General features: G+C 46.0%; 1 protein-coding gene across 4 annotated transcripts; it reads right to left on the minus strand.

Moving 5' to 3' along the window:
- Positions 1–1,176: 1,176 nt before the first annotated feature.
- LOC118511607 (homeotic protein caudal) lies at positions 1,177–18,192 on the minus strand. 4 transcript variants are annotated; one of them, XM_036054890.1, is made up of 4 exons: positions 16,851–18,192; positions 14,762–14,824; positions 12,726–12,731; positions 1,177–3,031 (listed from the first exon to the last, which is right to left on the minus strand). In XM_036054890.1, the coding sequence occupies exons 1-4, from the start codon at positions 17,452–17,454 to the stop codon at positions 2,493–2,495; spliced, it is 1,212 nt and encodes a 403-aa protein (XP_035910783.1). In that variant the 5' UTR covers positions 17,455–18,192; the 3' UTR covers positions 1,177–2,492. The 4 variants fall into 4 exon arrangements, with proteins under 4 accessions (XP_035910783.1, XP_035910784.1, XP_035910785.1 ...); XM_036054891.1 differs by lacking the exon at positions 12,726–12,731; XM_036054892.1 differs by lacking the exon at positions 14,762–14,824 and having other exon boundaries at positions 16,851–18,191.
- Between the last annotated feature and the right edge of the window lie 1,176 nt (positions 18,193–19,368).

Below are 19,368 nucleotides of genomic sequence, written 5' to 3' on the forward strand. Positions count from 1 at the left end.
TGGACTCGGCTTAAGATTAAAGCAGTGGCTACGAGCGGTGGTCGTAGCAACCTTTTAAGAATCCCTTCAACAAAAAAGCAAGATGGCGGCAGACGGTCTACTGTGATGAAAGGTTTTTGTTTTTGTTTTCGTGGTCGTGATCGCGTTCGATACGGAAACTTTCATCGGTGATCGTTGAATCGGCAGGACTCGAAGGTTACAGATAGGGTAGATAATTGGTAAAGGCCAAGGTGACATGCCGTTTTTTTTGGGTGGGAATTAAATACATACAAGTGCCCTAAATGCAAGGTCAGAAGTTCCGAAAATCACTTGACTTTAGTGATAGATTTTGACTCGATCTAAGAAAAGGATAAACTCATTTGTTTTTCGCTCTTATCTCTTCAGTTCCCTTCAGTTCACTTTTAATAGCAATTTAATAGAAAATGACTGCAGAATATATCTTGAGATGAATAATATTGAAGCGTACTTTAAATTATCGGGTCTGCAATACTTTTCGAAGCAGTGGAATGCTAAAGTTGGGATATTTTTAGGTCTTTGTAGAACTTTGAAGAATTTGAGGTTTGAAAAATTATTACAAGTGGAATTCATATGGGGTTTGGTTGACTGATGATGAGATAATATTTTTTATACAAGTTGTAACACAAAAAGGGCTCAAGAGTTCAGGAGTGTATACTGGGGAACTTGTCAGAAATATCAGAGCCTTTCCAGAGGCAATATTTTACACGAACTATGAAAATAAGCTGGTGAAATAAGGTTGCGGATTGATCCAACGAATTGAAAAATTTAATTATTCTATCAGACGATCGGGAAACATCAGCCTTAAAACTGAGACCCTTGTTGCAAAAGTTTTAGTGGCAGAAATTTCAAGTGAGTGTCGAAGAGCTAGTCAACGAACTCGAGGTACGATAAGGTTCCTGGTATGGTTATAAAACATCTGGAAATTGCAGCTAAACTCCGATATATCTGTTCGATTTTGCAGTTTTTCTTGAGAAAAATTGTGTCTCACTTGTAATCAAGATTACTCTTGTCCAAGTCCGCCATAATCTGATACAAAGTCGATCGTCGTTTGTATCTCTTATACACTCGATGGTTGGACAGTAAAACACTCCTCCCTCTTGTAGTCACCCTTAAAGTCACCCTGCCGAAAAGAAAAAAAAAACGAACGAACGCGGATAATCGTCTTGTTACTACAGAATCTATACTTTATTGAGTTGCATCGTGAGTCTCTACGTCCATCTATGTGTTGCTGTTTTAGTTTGTCTGTGTGTGTACGTGTGTGTGTGTTTACATTTGCTTTAAACGATTGATTTCCTACATTATTTCACTACGCCTAATAGCTAAATTTCTTCCTTTCGCTGCCGCGTTGTTTTTTTTCCCCGCTATCTGCTTCTCTCAAACGCAGCACGCAATCTCTTAGAGATGAATCTCAAAAAAAGTAGTAAACACTAAGGGGGTGTGTTGGTATGCCCAAACGCGTCGTGTTTGGGGTAGGTTAAGGGTGGCAGTGGGCAGTGGGTTCCCTTAGCCCCCAGAACCTACAGGACACCAACGGTACAAATAATAACATACAAATCAAGTTTTTCCCGGTGCTCTTTACATACAGTTTGCCGCGCCACTTAGCTATAAAATAACACCACCAAGATCAGCTGTTTCCTAAACGTTACCCGGCGCCGGGTTGACAGCACACCCGCGGACGTCAGGATGTTGCTTAACGCACAAATAGTAGTAGCAATAATAATAATTATTATTAATATAATAGTTTCAATAATACTCCACTAGCAGCGCATCGGAACGCTTTTGCTGGCCTTCCGGACATTGCTGCTTGCCTGTTTGCTTGCCTGCCTGCTTTCTCTTCTGCCGGTTACCGTTATTATCGCTAGACTAAACATTAAAATTATATCCTTTTCCTTGTTTATACATTGCACGTGAATTAAATGTTTAATAGTGTGTTGTTTTGTTCTGTTTTTTTGCGGCTGGTGTGTTCTCCTGGGTCCCGGTTTTTGATTTAGTTAGTGCGTTTAGCTGGTTGGTCGGTAACTGTACCACTTTAAGTCAAGGTCAAGAGAGTGAGCTTCTCTTGATGATTTTCCCACGTGAATTGTCCAGGTCTCACGTCTGGTGTGATCTACCGGTCTACCGATCACATAGAAGACTCATCGGTCTCCAAACGTCCAACGTGTGTGTTTAGCTCTACTTGTACAGGTTGTAAGGCAAGCGCAAGAACTTAAAGTGGCGTGTGTGTGTGTGTGTGTGTGTGTGTAAGTTTTTACAGCGTTTTCCGCAACGTTAAGAACAAACCCAGGGCAACCCGTACCACCGTACCCAACACATTACAGTACCGAAGGTCACCTGTAACCGTTGCCATCGTAAGTGCGATCGTAAAGCTGCTGCACGGATTGATCGCCGCGGGAACATTGCTACGGTGTCCGTGTTGAAGTAAACAGACCAATAAATAAAACCGGTACATGCGCGGGTCGCGTCGCTCAGCCACATCACATTATGCTGAGCGATGTCGGAGGCACCTGAGATGCGGCCGCCGCCGCTGCCGCCGCCTGGTTCAGCTGATGCTGCGAGGTCGAAACACCGAGATGCGGGTGTAGGGCCGGATGGTGGCTGGGATGGTGGTGGTGCAGACCCATCGAACCCATGCCCATGCTCATCGCACTCATCTGATGCAGGTGCGATAGGTGCAGCGACGGCTCTAGCTTGGGCTTGGTGTCCACCAGCAGGCTCGACACGGACTGTGCACCGTGCACGTTGTGCGCTTGGGAGTGGGCCACCACCAGCGATTGACCGCCGAGACCGCCAACGCCTCCGGTGCCGGTTTCGGCCTTCTTCTTCTGCTTGCGGTCCTTGGCGCGACGGTTCTGGAACCAGATCTTCACCTGCCGTTCGGATAGCTGCAGATTTTGGGCCAGCTCCGACTTCCGGCGGATCGTGATGTAGCGGGTGTAGTGGAACTCTTTCTCGAGCTCGAGCCGCTGCTGGTCCGTGTACACCACCCGGTACTTGTCTTTCGTTCGTGTCTTCCCTGTAATGGAAAGGAGAAGGGAAGAAGAAATGTTGATGAGAATGGTGTATAATGAGTTGCGGTAACATTTGCATAAAAAATGCAGCCAGACGAATGGCGTTGTATGAGCGCACTGCTGTATTGCTGTTGCTGTTACAAAAGGCCTCGGAGCAAGGCGTCTAGTCTTTTTGAATATGTCGGATGTATCATCAGGAATATTGAAAGGTTGTATTAAAGAAGCGCTCATCAAAAGAAGACTAAGAAAGTAACATCAGAGGACTGTAATTAGCTTTGGGAGCTACAAGGTTGATAGATCATCAGCAGATCAAGTACTGATCTTTAAGTCCCATCCAACATTTCCTTCCATCAGTTCAGGATGCGTCACACATAGGAAATTCGTGGTTTTTTAACGATCAAATTTTAACCAGGCGCTAGCTAACCCTGGAAGCTAGTACCCATCCTAGCCGTTTGTATAACGAGTGCGACCTGTGCTGCTTATCGCTGGTAGAGTGTGCTGACATAAACGTAACCCGAAAACGGCGCGACAAGACGGAATGTGTCAATAAGTAATTGCTAATGACAACTCATTTTCGTGTTAACAAGCGTGTTATGACTTCAGCGCAAAGGTGAGCATACACACCCGCCCCGGGGAACATTTGGGCCCGGGCATAGCGCGGCGGACGGAGCTGAGCCCGCGTGAGCTGTACGTGAGTCAATATTTAACTACCATCGTTCCAAAACGGAACGGAACAACCCTGGATACCTGTGTGATGGTGGTTGGTGTGATCTATCCGCGCGCCTCATTTGCGCCCGCTGCGGTCGTCTCCGTCCGGCGTTGCATGATAAGCCGTAGTATGGGCCTCTGTGGGTTCGCTTGTTTGTTTGTGTCGTTTCTTACCCAGTGCCACCTCTAGTGCCAGCCAGCCAGCCAGCCAGCCGGACCAGAGCACACTAGATTAGGGATCTTGTACGTGTGGTGACGCGTGATCGTGCCTTATCCCGCATAGTCCCGGGGTGCAGCTCCCATTGAGTGATCTTATCAACATCTCCGTGCGTCCGAGATACAGACACACTTTTTTCCGCCACCAGTCGAAACGGTAAACATTGCTACAGTTTCGCGGAGCAAATGGTTGTGTTGGTGGTGGTCCTCCGAAAAAAAAATCCAGAATACTCTCTAGCCGGTACCAAACCTTTAGCTAGCATTTGGTGGTACGCTTCAAGACCAGCTTAGGCCACGTGATCGATAAAATACTAATTTTAAAACACTGTGAACACACCAGGATTAGCCTAATGTTCAATTAAACTGCGCATATGTGAGGCATACAGAAGTGAAGGAAATTTTTGGGACTTGACGTAGAACGGCGGCCGAGACGATGACAAGTGATGGCAACGGGTGACAAGGCGACAAGCAGACAGATAAGTCCTCCTTCTCCTCCTGCTTACCCGCCCTCCTCAAACACCCCACCAACAGCTTCTCCACCCATTCCGCGTTATATCTTCATTATCGCCGTCGTTGGGTTTTTTAATATGCCAGACATAAAGATAACCCTTTTGCGGGACGTCGCGGTCCCATGCGTTGGTTTAATTGCTCGGTATCGCCTATCTGACAGATTGTCGCACAACGAAACGCATTGAACGCATTACAACGCAACAAAACAAGACAAAAAAAAAAAGAAACGTCTTAAGCGAGGGAAGGAACGTATTCGGGGTCTAGGTTGTAGGTTGTAACTGGTACGCCCGGCGCGATCTAATCGGACCGGATATCGTGCCTAGGTAACACACCGCCAAATGACTCCATTTGCCGTTCTTAAGAAGTGTGTTTTGAATACAGCGAGCCGCAATGCAGCAGTAACTGCATATTCAGTCCTAGTTAGCGGATCTTTCCCTTCACTCAGCTCTACAATCCATCTTTATCACTCACTCCGGCCCCGACCGGTGAATGGAAATTTGGTCCGCCGCGCATTAGAAAGACGGGACCGGGCGCCGAAAGGTACCCGACACTTCAAAGCTCACGTACCGCCTGTCTTAATCCATGATAACGGAAAATAACCCTTTCGCCGGTGACCTCAAAGTGAGGCCGGTGCTGGTGTCTTTTAGCCGCTTTAAAATGCCGAACTGCTTCTACGGGCGGCTACCACGGGCGAGCGGGCCACAGCATAATCCTTCAAGCAACCGTTACGCGTCGAATCAATTGTTCCGCAACGATGTGACTATTACGTTACGGCCGCACTTGGTTTGTCTTGTGCTTGCAGAAAATTGTTGGTGATTGTGGGTTTTATAGTACACTGCGGGCCTGATGGGTATTGGAAAGTTTCCGACACCAATCGTTAGCACGGTCGGGAGTCCTACAAAAACGGTGAATGTACTAACCACTTATGGGGTGGCAATCGTGGTGCAATTGTTTATTTCCACAACGGCACAAATTGAAGGCCCACACGATTGCTGGAAACCACACCAAAATTTCACAGACGATAAAATAAGAGATTGTCCAACGAGGGATTCACCGAATGCACTGAATGTGACCGTGCCGGATGAATGGATTTCTCTTCCATCATCGGGCCATGGTGCATTTCATCAAACGAATCACCGTTTGGAAAAGCACCGGTTGGGAAATTCTCCAGCAAATATTGTCCTATTTAATGCAACCCGTCAGTGATGTTGCTGTTAGGGCCTGCAGTGGATGAGTTCTTATATGTTTTCGATGGCCAGAAACAATGGTGGATTTTTGGAATCAAAGTATCTGGAGATCAGGTGATCTCGTCCCATACAAAGAGGCAACTAGTAGTCTAGAGAATTGAAAAATCGATTCCATTTAAATATGGCTTCAAACAGCAGACCGCAAAACCACCTGGTACCTCCATACACCCAGGGTGCTTGGATCGTACGATCAGTAGTCCGAAAGCAAACAAACCACGAACCGTCACTCGACGAATGGAAAATCAAAGCATGCCGCGCCGACTCCGAAGTGGACCGGGACCGTCTTACCATGATGACGACGACGACACACACGCGCGAAGGGAAAAGCCCATACGACGATGATTGATAATATCGATTGACAAATGGATTACCGAATATACACCTACCCGGGCTAATGCCAAACCGACAAAAGCGCAACCCCGTAATCCGGCCGGATAACAACCAAATTTACCCCTTTTTTCCCCAAAATAAGTTCCAAGCGTTTGATGTTTCGATGGGGCCCACTGTGTTTATCCAAGCGTCACTTTCAAAGCACAACCAAACATCAAAGGAATTCTTCTGGTACATCGCTTCCTCCGGGCCGAATCAAGCCTATCTGTCCCGGCACGGTCGCGCTGTGGTCACAATGTCTGACGTGGTAGCGCGGAAGAACTTCCCTCCGGCGGAAGCACCGTCCGCTACCTTATCGAACTGTCAGCTTGAGGTATCCGGTGTGGCCATCTCGAATGGTAGGTGGTGATGCGGAGAGGTTGAGGCATCGTTCCCTCTTTATCGTGTACAAACGTGTGGCTGGATTAGGTAAACGACAAAGATTTCGATATCGTGGGAGCTTCAGCTGTGGAACTGCACCCCGAAACGTCTTAGGCCCCACACCATACTACCGCTCGAGCTATCGGGTTCTGTATGTGTGTGCGTGTGTGTCCCCACACAGCGAACCAACGAACGTACGAGCGAAACTCACGAAGTCATGGTACCACGACAAAGAAAAAAAGAAGCAACCGGGAATCTCGGCGCATCGTAAATAATTACTCCGTAATCTAGCGGCAATAAAAGCATTAATACTTTTATGATGAATATCAATATAATAATGGATATCAAAATTTTATTTCGGCCATATATAACGGCCTGGCTGCGCGCAGGTTTCTGCGGTAAGATTCTGTGGGCCCGGGGCGCACCGTAGACAGGACCCACCTCGGAACGGCCCGCTTTTGCGGGATCTTACCTGCACTATTTGCTTTCCCATTTATTGTCCCCGGCACCGATGATGGTCGATCGATTACGGCCATTCTAAATCATCCGTAAATGGCTGCTATCTTCAATAGGAGTAGCAGTTTTCGGGGACCTTTTCGTACAAAGTGAGATGTTTCTTGGCATGGTAGGCAAGGTAAGAAATCCTATCCCACTTTCACCGCTGAAGGTGTGATACGGGTGACAATTTGGACATGATGTTTTCAAATCATCACCCTCATAACGTCGTCTCATCGTGGCGAAATGCAACAGGCCGACACCCTCACTCAACCCCCCGGGACGGCAGAATCCCCCGCAGGGATAATGGTTGTGTCACTTGATTCGTTACGCACTCCCGGGGGATGCATTTATCATATCACGCTGCGAGTGTCTCTGTACTCTGTGGCTTTCCAAGGGCTTCCGTACTGTGCTTTCTAGGGAGGACGGTCTGTTGTCCGGTGGTTTACCGGTGTTGACAGAACAAGGACACAATGTACATAAACAGAAAAGTTTAACAAAGAGTGTCCACCCGCTGTGGTCGGTTCCTCAGTGTGACAACAGGGCATGTTTCATGAGCTGCGAGATGTGTTTATTTGCGTCTACGTCTTGGGGTTTTGTCGTTGCGTAATAGGCGTATCGGTAGCCGAGGGAAGGTTTTTGTCCATCGGGTCTCTTACTTCGTTCCGGTGGAAACGGATGGAAAATCAACATTGAGCCAAGGACATGTTTGGCATTAATGAAGGTCTTAACATAGGTTGTTTGCTGGTGGTCCACAAAGAAGTGGCAAGTAGGACACGAATTGCTCATGTATTCTTCTGATCGCTTGAAGTTGTGTCTCTGTGTTTTTTTATCAATAACATTGTCAAGACGACGTTGGAAGCTAGAACAGGTCTTCGGGATCTTCACATTTGTGTGAGATATTTTGAAGGCCTGCGCTTTGACATACGCAAAAATAAAACGAGTCAGGATCGAGACTAGGAAATCCTGAAAGAAGCACGAAGTCCTACCAAATTGGTTCTGTCGAGGTGTTTTGCTCGGGATCTCCTGGTTGCTTCAGGTTAGCCCACTTTCACCCATTTATCATTTCGACACCTCGCACTTAAATGAGCAGTATAGTAAATAGTGATTTGATAAAATTAAATTAAATCAATGGAGATTAAAACCGACCTACTCTTTCACTGGTCAACAGCAAAACTGGGATCAATTAAGGCTAAGGCAAAAACAGTTCTAACAGTATAGCACACTGGCACTATCCCCGCTCTCAATTGGTGCTTGCCATGCCGGTGATAAGCAAACGTGTGCCCTCTCTCGTGCAAATCGTGCTCCCTAATCGCATATAAATTTGCCCACTTGTCTGTCCCGAGCTGTGTTGAGCGAGACGCAGCCACACAAGCTCTAAGCTGGCCGTTTTTTATGAATAATAAAAACAAACAATAAAACCGGTGCTTAAACCTAAAGCTGTCCAGGAATCGTCTTAGGATAAACTGTGTTTATAAATAAACTGTGGTGACTCCGGCAACGCTACAACCACTTCACTCACCCTGAACCAGTTCTAATCCTGCGCTCGGGCACTGCATTAAAACCCGTCGCCGGGAAACGACTGCCTTCGAAAACTATCGTAACCCGTTACGAGAAGAAAACGAGGGCCCGGTAAAGTAAAACTCACGAAACAATCGTAAAGTGTCGTCGATAGTACCGTCGCCCGGAATGTCGTTTTATCGTGAACTCGCGCACACGAACGATCGAAACACACAAGAAACAAGATGGTTCCTACGCGTTGCTATGAGCAACGTGGCAGCCAATGAACACACACACACACACACACACGCCCAAGACTGTCCCGACTAAAATATCATCCATTTATGAAGCTCCGGTATGTGTTTATCGAAGACCTAAAACGGACCGCCGGGGGAAACAGCAACCCAATAGAAGGAAGGAAGGAAAAACACATGAACCCATTTTTGGGCGATTGGAAGTGTTTCCGTTTAGCAGTTCATCCTCCCGATCGTCGCCCGACGGTGTCCCTTTACAGACGTTTAAGGACCAACTATTTATGCCGTCCTAATGTTTACGATCATGGCCGTAGTGTGTGTTGTAAAAGAATAAAATACACCACCGCCCGAGAGCAGACGGGACGGGAAAGTGTAGGGGCTGGGGAAAAATCTGTCCCAGCAGCAGGCAGAAGCAGAAGAAACCGGTGAAAAGAAAAACACTACAAAACGAGAGAGGAGTCAGTGGAGTGATTTTGGGTGGACAAATCTATTATCACTAGTTCTATTACTGCACGATGGGGGTTGAATGATGGAGTTAAGTTATAGGCGCCTTGCCGATCATGTTCGTCGTTCTGCCGCCGTGTCTAGTAGTCTCATAAGGCTCGTAGATCGGAAATTATTGCTGGACATATTTTTTCAAAAAACAATTGGTGCACTTTTGATACTATTTTTCCAGAGGCTGTTGGATACAAATCCGGTTACTGAATATCATATAACAATCTACTGAGAGCTCTGTTTCAGATCCTTAGTATAAACTCCGAGCTGCAAATGTTTTATCAAATACAAGCTATCACGGAAAAAAATCCTGCCAAATGATGACAGTTGTTTAATATTTTGGAGTAACAGTTTGTCCTCATTTTCCCTCCTTACAAACCTTCCTCAAAGAAAAAAACCCAAACATACTCTTGCTAGAATATATTTTTCAACCAGCCACACAATATCTCACCAATTATCGTTATGGTTTAATTTGGAACCATTTCATTTTCCATGGTCTGCACACCCAAGCGCCCTACGGAAATGTTCCCGCATCGAGTTAATTTTCACAATTTTCCCCACGGGACCCGTTTGCCGGGTTTGGGATAATCTCAGCCACTCCGCGTGTAACAGTTTGCGCAACACAGCACCCGATGACAGATAGTCGTTGTCATTTGTCATTTGTTTTCGCATCGCTTGCTGCCAGTACTCAACTGGTTGTTGTTGAAGATGAACCGTGTTTTTCTGTTAACCGGGTGCCTCCCGAATAGAACCAGAAGAAGGTGGCCAATTTTCAAGCGCACAGCATCATTTACATACATCCTCGCCCTTGTCGGCGATTTACACCGTTTCCTTCCTTCGGGCGATGGGCATACCATCCGAGGGGAAACATGCAAAAGCTCATTTGCCGTTTGGCCCGGTGTGAAGGACACCTTCTGGTACGATCGTTCACTTTTGCGCTTCCCATCCGTGGGAAAGCCCTTCAAGCAAATGGACAAGCGAAACTCAGGGCCGTCGCTGCCCGGAAGCGATCCTTGTATACATTTGTATGTCTGCCTTGATCTTCATGTCGGCAAACCTGAGCAATGCGGGGGTTCAATTATGTTGTAAAATATTCTCCCTCCCTTATGCTTGGGTTTGTAACGATGCAGGAAGAAATAGGGAGGTAAGAAATGGCATGGTTGCACTTCAAAAACAGAATCCCGATCGCTGGGATGTACGTGCAGGACACGATGCAAATAGTGTCTGCGTTACTTGGAATGGATGTTTATTTAGGACGTCGTGGTGCATTTCGAAAGGACTTTTCTCGAGATAGTGTTCCCGTTGCGGACTTTTATTGGTCTATCTGGGGCAACGTTTTTTGGGCATTACAAAACAAAAAAAGGCTCTTGTTTTGACAACATCTTTTCCCTTTTATCGCTTCAACGGGCCTGTCGGTGAAACTGCAACAGTTTAACATCCTGTTTGTTCGAAAGAAAAAAAAAAACAAGTACAAGTATTTTTTTGACAACATTCTCCACACTTATCGAGCATGGTTTGCATCGCATGTGAGCTGTTTTGTTCGCGATGGCGATTAATAGGGATCACTACCTCGTACGCATGATTGATAGCTCCGATGGGGCGGATGACAGTCTAGATCCTGCCTGCCTCGTACTGGGGGAGAAAAAGCGCCGTGAGTTCAAGAATTTGGAGGGATTCGAAAAATCGATTAATCAAAACGACCCTGTCAGTGTATGATAACGGCCGACCGGGAGAAGAAAAAAAAGCACACACCAGCGGCCCAAAACATTCACTCCCCACAGCGATCGATACCACGATACGAAAGGAGGCAGAAAGAAACACACACTTTAATGACGACAACGGCCGATGACGGTCATCAAAGCAACGATAACGGAATGGAAACGAAAAAATAAGGGCATACAGTACGAACAGACCCCGCGAAACGTTGTAAGCACATTTCGCGTCGTTCACCATCGTTTCCATTCGCCAACTCACAATCGGACACGGACTGATTAATCATCGGATGCCATGAGAGCTGTGCCGTGTGTGCCGTGGGGCCCATACCAAAAAACAAAATGGCCGTTCGTGGTGTGCCGATTGTTTGATCGATTATTGCGCAGTGCTGCCTGGTGGTGGTGGTGGTGGTCGCCTGTCGTCGACGCTAGATTAGAAAACGAGATGGGCCTCGTGGCAAGGGCGAGCAAAAGAACACAGAGACCGGGTGCTGCTGGTGCGTTTTCACAGGACCGATTGCGTAAGTCTGTTGATATGATCGTGGGGTTTTTGTATGTGTTCGATTCTTTTTGGGAAATTCCCAAAATCTCCCAAAATTCGCAACATACGGGATGAGAAGCAAGACGATAAGCGCGATTCAAAGAAATACTGCTGGAGGGTTTAAATCAATGCAGACCACCTTTGGAGCATTGCTCTACTGGAAGCGCAATTTTTCGTAACTAGAACTAGTGAACTGAACTCTACCACAGTTTTGAGCTGGGTTCCAAGGAACGTGGTAAGAGCTAATTGTACTGGATACTGAACAGTTTCTGTCTATATTCTTGAAGTGATCAGGATCAACAGAAAAATCTCGACTCTATCGACGGACCTCTATGAACAATTTACTATTTATTGGAGAGTAATGAAGGCTCGTTATTCTACTAGTTGTCATTGGACAAAGCAGGAGAAGCGAGACATTTTCTCTTTCCAGGATTTCTGAGAACTGGAACGTACCACTAAACCACCGCCCTTCATAAGTCTCTCACTAGCCTGGCATCGTTCCTTCAGAAAAGTCCATCTTTCCATTTTAAGTCCATATGGACGGCTTTGTCTCAGTATGTTTGGATAACAATGTCCAAATTCTCCAGAATATTCTTCATCGCTTAGACAAACGCTCCGACTATTGCTATGCAGCTATTGCTTGCAAGTTCCAAAAGTCTCATTTAAATGATAAATACAATTGCAGCATGGCTCAAAGAAATCATCTGTATGTATGTGGTGTGGTATAAATGAGGATTGAAGGTAACATACATTGTAGACGCTGCAAAGGTAAATTATCAAATCAGCGACCACAACAAAAAAACACATCCGTTGTTGCGCTGCATTCCAAACCAAACGATGATTTATAACTTCTCAGCTACTCCTTCTACCGTAAGCCGTTTGGCAAATTGTGTGCATAATTCATACTGTTTGCTTTGAAAAACGTTAATGTTCCGTTGCAGACGAACTGCAGGAATCAATCAGTCCAAATGATATACGATTGGTACTTAAAAAAACGACCCCAAAATTGTTGTAAAAGAAGGAAGAAAAAGGAGAAGAAAAGTTTGCTTTTTATAAGAAAAAAAAGGTGAATTGATATAGTTGTGTTGCGTTACCTGTGGAAACGTGCGTATCGTACGCGTCGGGGTTTGTTGGAGGAGGGTTTTTTTGTGTGTCTGAGGATCAAGTACGCTAGGGCAAGGCAAGGCAGTGAGGAGGGGAAGGCAAGAGGCGCGAATGAAAGCTGAATGAACCAGCCGCGGCATGTCCAACGGTCTGACCAAAGTACTTACATTTTCCTGCAAAAATGCGAAAAGGGGGTCGAAAGAAGAAGAGAAGAAAAAAACATCATTAGCAGTCTTTTCTTTTCCAGTTTTTTGTTTTGCATTTAATTGGATAAATCATCGTGTGAGAGGTTGGGTGGCAAACGTGGGGTGAGTTATTATGTGGCAATAAAACACACGAAAAATCAGTAAGAGTAGAGTAGCGAGCAAGTTTAAGGGGCATTTTTTTTTTACAAATATTACAACTTAGGGGGTGAAGAAAGATCCATACGGTGCAGTTGTCAAACGTGTTGCAATATTGTGTGAGAAGCAGATTATTTTTACAAAGAAGGGTTCAGGGAAGATAGGACTAAAGTAGTCAACCAGATGGTCAGATGGCTTTCAGTACAAAAATATTCAAATAGAGGAATATTTTGATGTATTTAAGACACATTTGATTATTGATAAAAAATGTACATCTCACATGTACAATGAACCCCAGAAAGATAATAAAATCGAATTTTTCGATTCGAATCGAGTTTTAATCAATCGAACGTCCTCATTGAGTTGCGTTGAGTCTGAAGAAGAGTAATTGTCGAATACTTTGAATCTTATACTGCAAGTGTTTCAGAAACTGTTGTGAATCTATTAGGATTATCTCAAAACTGCTTTTGCGAACCGGAAGTCAAGGTCTGTGGCTTTAACAGTAAATTCGACATTTAATTTCGCTCAAATGTTAATGAAGCACTTCGTTACGGAACCTCCACGGCTCTGCGCGTTTACAAATTAATCGCTAGAGAAATGTTGTACTAGTGTCGTTTTTTTTTTGGAGTCACGACAACATCATTTCGATTCCCGAATACGTTCCAAAGCAAAGGAACACAAAGAGGCACTGGAACGAAAAGCCATGAAAAACCTCCAAAGTTCCTATGCGCGATCCCTGCTTATGGCGTAAACACACGCAAGGTACACATTGGCTGAGCTGGTCGCTTGAGAAAACCTCGTCTCTAGGCTCACCAACTACCAAGCTGTGGTTTCTCTACACATTCACTCGCGCACACACTGAAACCACGTCTAGTAGCGCATTTTAATGGGCTTCTTTGATTTGATTTGGTTTAAGTTTTTTAAGTTTCTGTCTCTTCACGCTCCTCTGTTCGGTCCGTTCGGATTCGGCTGGGGTTGATTCTTGCACACACACACACACTTTAAGCTGTGTGTGATGTCAGACGTTAAAGTTGGCCCGTTTGGAAGGGAAAGGAGCAGCTAGAGCGCACGGCGGTAGGAAACTGCCATAAATATTAAATGCCATAAAAGTATACATAAAGCGAATAAATTAATAGTGATACGCTTCGGTTTTCTAGTATTCGTGGGGTGGTTGCGGTTTGGAGAACGGAATCAGTGGGTTAGGGGAATCTAGGGAAGGGGTGGGCAGCTCCATGCAGCTTAAACTTTAAGCAACTGTGAGTCAGTATAGTTTCCATCGCTTCACCACGATTCGACCGAGCTTCGTTCAGGGTCGATCGTGTGCCGGTCGAGGAAGCGGCGACGAATACCTAATTAATATTCAAACTCAATGCCACTTGCACGTTGGGTAGGATGGCCAAAGGGGGCGGAACAAAACTGCAACCGGAGCATTTATCAACCCCCACTCCCCGCCCGTGGAGGAGGTGAGAAATAGGACGTGGAGAAGAAGAGGGTTTGCTCTAGAAATCGTTTGGTTCAAGCGGTCCAAGCTTCGTCCGCTATTGTTTTAGCTTCCATGTGCCCATTTCGTGGGTACCGTTCGGTTTTTTTGTATGAATCGTAAAGAGAACGGAAGAAACCACAAAATGGAGTCCAATTTGTGGTTTGTCAAGCATGTGGACTCCACGGTAAGGTTACGTCCAACCCCTGCTTAGGAGAAGGATCGATCAATCGTATTAGAATTTATAATTCGATTTTCTGCGTTGGACATGCAAAAGAAAAACCGAGAGCTTCATGCTTTGTCAGGGAACAGGATTTAACGCACAAAATAATTGACAAAAAAATTGGAAAACGTAAAAAATAGTGTTTAGTTTCATTCATACCACCAGATTCCACCAGCGCGAAGTCTTGCAGGGATGGTGCCGAGCAGATGTTGATAAGGCCTCCTTTGGTTGTGGGGTTTTGTTTGGCATGGTGGTGGTTTGTTTTAGGTTCGAGGGACATAGCACCGACGAACAACATCGGGAGAAATAGAGATGGAGAAACAATGGGCAATGTTTAGTTGGAATGCAGATATTCAGTGTCAATTGGTCAATTGCAAAAGTAGGGAACAAGGGAGTGTTCTAGTTAAACTATAAGCGGAAAACGGTTATGAAAACAAAGAGAACAGAAAAAGCAAGCAGCCACAGCTAATGTTAACAATGCACTAAAGCTTCGTGCAGGAAAGTTTTGGTTAAATACATCACTACAACTTCTACAAACGGACTGCAAATGAACGAGAACTAGAGCAAACTTTTTTCTAGACTTTCGTCTGGTGGAATCTCTCTCCCGTGAATCCCGCCGTTTAATGCCCGCTAGTAGCAAACAAAATTAGACGCTAATTGGTAGGAAAGCATCACAAGCTGGCTACCGGACCGCGGATTAATGGAACGTTACGCGACCAGGGCCAAAATGGACCCATTTCCGGGGTGCTAATGGAAAGCGCAAGTAGCCGCCGGCTTCTTAGGGCCGCCTCAGTTCTTTCTACCGGCCGGCTTAAGTGCTTCTAGCGCAAAAAGGCGCAAGTTCTTAGAAGGGCTGGGAAGGAAGGCAAACGGAAACAATCCTAGATTTTGGGGGTGCGTGCGTTTAGGAGAACAGTAGAAGGAAAGAGAGAACGAGATCGATCGGCAGCTGTCAAAAGCTGTGCGTTTGCCAAGAAGACGATCGCCATGGCAACGGAAGGTTTTTCTGTTCCTTGGATGGGAAAAGTCGAGGAGAACCACAGGCGTCCCGCTGTCGTTCCAATACGTCCCATGCAGCCATTTTGATGTGCATTGCGTGCGTAGGGATGGGCCTGAAGATATGCTACGACATGCTCGGTGTAAACAGCACACTTACTTCACAGATAAACCATTCCATCGATAAAAACGGAAACCATAACGAAAGCCCAACTGTGCTGGATTCGTTTCGCTAGCGACCGGAGTCCCGGAATATCCTGCTAGAAACCCCCTGGAACAATATTGAATTCCAAGGGAGGGTTTTATGTATTCTCAGCACAGTTTGGAAACAGTGGATAAAAACGCAAAACACACAACATTCACCAGATGATGTTAAGCTTCAAACAAAAGGAAGATAAGAAGGCAGGAGTAACAAAAAGAGGAAAAAAACCAACCGTGCCAACCACCAATACCTCTCAGAACACTCAGACCAGATCATGCAACGGGGGACATAAATCAATCCATTTGGTTCTATTCTACATCAGACTCTCGTTTGCGTTCTTGATTTTAATGGTCTCCAATTTGATGGCTTTCGTAGCCCCTTCTCCCATGCGCGCGCTCACACACACAGGCATACAAACACTCGCACGCACCGAAAAGCTATCACCTCCTTTTACTGACAACCCGAGCACAAAATGATGCAGTTATTGTGGTTGCCATGGTGACCACGGCGAGGTTTATGGGAATGTTTTGGGTAATAAATTCTCCCCGGGTGTGTAGCTTCAAGGGTTTCCCTGCTCGGAAGGAGATCAGTGAAGAAATCTGATGATGTTTGACGGTTCATAAACTGAAATCCAGGATGGATTAAGTGGGGAGGGGGAAGTGGAGGGGGGGAGGGGCAGGGAGGTAGAGGCGAGTGAGAAATCGTAAAAATAAGCCAGCATAATGTTCGCTCGTTCGAGATGGCGTCCTGCGTGTACACGCATTCCGAAACAAGTAAATGAACGTTAAGTACATCATGGTGCAAAAACGTGATAAAATCGTGAGAAGAATTGGCGAGAACGGGATCAACAATTTTCCAAACTTTTGAGAAGAAAACTCTTACATCTTATATACATTTTAAATGTACAACAGCAAAACACAGCAAGCATAAAGGAAGAAATAAACAGATTGATGCAACACACCGCAACAGAAATGCATCATGCAGTCAAGTGTACTCTAGCTCTATTCAAACGATTTACAAAAAGAAAATGCTACGAAAACCACAACTAACCTGGATTCGGTTGACTCTGGTAGGACTGCTTCTTCATCCACTCGTACGGACTTTTGACCGGTGTCGGGCGGGGTGTAATCTGCGGCGACGAAGATCCCGTCGGTGCTCCCGGGCTAGACATATCGCTGCCCGACACCGTGATCGGCGGTGACGGTATACTGTGCAGTCCATCGGTAAGATGATCATGCCCATTACTTCCACTCGCACTCCCTCCATTATTGTTACCGTGATGGTGATGGTGGTGATGATGATGTAGGCTCGAGTTCTGACCGAGATGTAGCCCAACACCGGATCCACCGCCGGAACCAGCACCACTCGATCCACCAACGCCTGGGCTGGGACCGTGCCCGAGCCCCAAGCCCGATTGTGGCGGTGTGGAGAAGTTTTCGTGACTGCTCCAATCGGGACTGGATTGCGGATGGAAGACGTGCGGATGGGGATAGTACATGGCGGGTTGCGGTGACGATTCACCATCGCCAATGAACTGCGGATGCGGTGGCTGATGCTGGTAGTTGCCTGGATACCAGCCGGATGTCGCAGAGTACGGCAGATTGCCGCTGTGATTCTTCGGATACATCGCAAAGTGATTATAGTAGGACACCATTTTGATCGTTCGCTCGGGGCACTCAGTTCGATACGCGGTTTTGTTGTGTTGTTTCTGCCAATTTCGTTGAAAAGTACACACAATTCTAATCCTTTCCGAGAGGCACACGCCACAACACTCTTTCGAAGAGCTTTTGCCAAGCTCTATACCAATACCAAGCACATTCGAAGCACAGGACGCCTCATTGTTTCAAGAGCGTTTCGACAATAAATTTGGGCCACTTTACTTCACTCCACTTCACACATACACTTTTGTCTTTTTTCGTGACTCTCCCACACAGTGATATTCTAATGCGAATTTATTCCGTCGCTAAAACAGTAATGATCACTTGCATTCTTCTTCCACCACACATTCTAACATTACACAGCCGCGTTCTACACGATCGTAAACATACATTTGACAGCCAGTGTCACACCGTAGTGTGCCATGAGTATTTTGTTGTTTTGTTTTCAGTAACACGTCGTAAACACCTAAAGCACGGAAGGTTTTTTTTTTGTTATTTCACCCACGGAACAAACAACCGATCACACGACCTGAAGGAACTCCCCACCGAAACACAGCGAGCTGTGCCCAGAAAGCTGTGGTACAAGACGTTCCGCTCGGTACGACGTCCACAACACAACAAACATCCACGCTGGCTGCTTTGCTTTGACGTTCGAGTAGCGGAGCTGACACAAGTCGACTGATATGCGGTGCGTGTGCGATTGTGATTGTTTGTTGTCGTTGTTTGCGCTCGATTCCTTTCCCTTGCGACAGCCACCTCTTCACGTGGTCCGCTACCTGCCAACCGGTACAGTATGCACACAACTTCGAACTAGGGAAAATGGGCGTTACCCCGGGGGCCATTTGCTGGCCAATAAGGGTGCGTGCGCCTTTGTATGAAGCGGACATGTTTTTCTGCGCTATTGTGCACTCTTTTCTACCCCTTGTTTAGGGGTGCGATAGAGCAAGATGGCGGTTGCAACGTGTCTGCCATCTTGCTCTGGTACTTTTCGGGTGATGCGAGATTGCCGCATTTTTCAAGCAGCGAGCGAGCTTTCCTTTCATCCTACGGCTTTTCTTTCGCGCCCTATGCGCCTTTTGTTATTCCAATTTTGGTGAAAAAGCCTATATTTTCAGGGGAACCAAAACCGGTGAAAAAGGACAAAATAGAAAGAAAAAAAAACAAAACCTTTGCATTAGGCTGAACGTAGTGAAACAAAACAGGACGGTATGAATTTTCTGTCTCTCGGCAAGCGAGAAGAAGCTAAACGCATCACCGTGTCTGTCCTGTTGTTTTTTTTTTCTCTGGGTCCGGGTCTGTCCTAGAACTGTCTCTGCAATGATAATGATGTTTGATTAATACCCTCGTAATAACCCGTATTTATCCGCATCGAGGGGAATAGAAAATATAGCGCGGGCACGACGGTTACCGATGGCTTCAAGCTCCCAAAGCCACAGCCCACACAAGCCCCGGCCCACACACACAATTGATTGCGTCGTTTTGCTGCGGTTTTTAATGTACGTCAGGCTCTGGCGCGATTGCGCGGGGCGGCAGGTTGGTAACTCCCATTTGCACTAATGAAGCCCGGACGGGGTTTTAGCGCCCGTTCGAGCGCTGGATGGAATAATGGATGGATGGACGGAAACTGGAGCGCAGAACTAACTAGCTGAACGTCATTCTAATGCTCTTTGCATTAGCAGAAACTTGGATGAAGGTTTTATGGTGCGGCACCATCATAAATGATACTTTAAATATGCGTTTGCCACCCCGAACCGAAAGGCATGGTAACAGTACGCCAAATCGGGTTGCGATACACATTCCGTAGCGAATTAAGTGCAGTTTGATGTGATCGGGTCGAATTCTTTGTGACGAAAACGATGACGAAAACAAACACCACCTTTAAAGTTGGTTGACAGAAGCAAACATTTTGG

Source organism: Anopheles stephensi, chromosome 3 (genome assembly GCF_013141755.1).
Source record: "Anopheles stephensi strain Indian chromosome 3, UCI_ANSTEP_V1.0, whole genome shotgun sequence".
In the NCBI taxonomy this organism is placed as follows: Eukaryota; Metazoa; Arthropoda; class Insecta; order Diptera; family Culicidae; genus Anopheles; species Anopheles stephensi.

Excerpts from the sequence above, each read along its gene's own strand:
- LOC118511607 (XM_036054890.1), bottom strand. The coding sequence starts at position 17,454 with ATGGTGTCCTACTATAATCACTTTGCGATGTATCCGAAGAATCACAGC. Across the intron at positions 14,825-16,850 it reads CCAGAGTCAACCGAATCCAG|GAGGCCTTATCAACATCTGC; the intron begins GTTAGTTGTGGT and ends CCACAACCAAAG.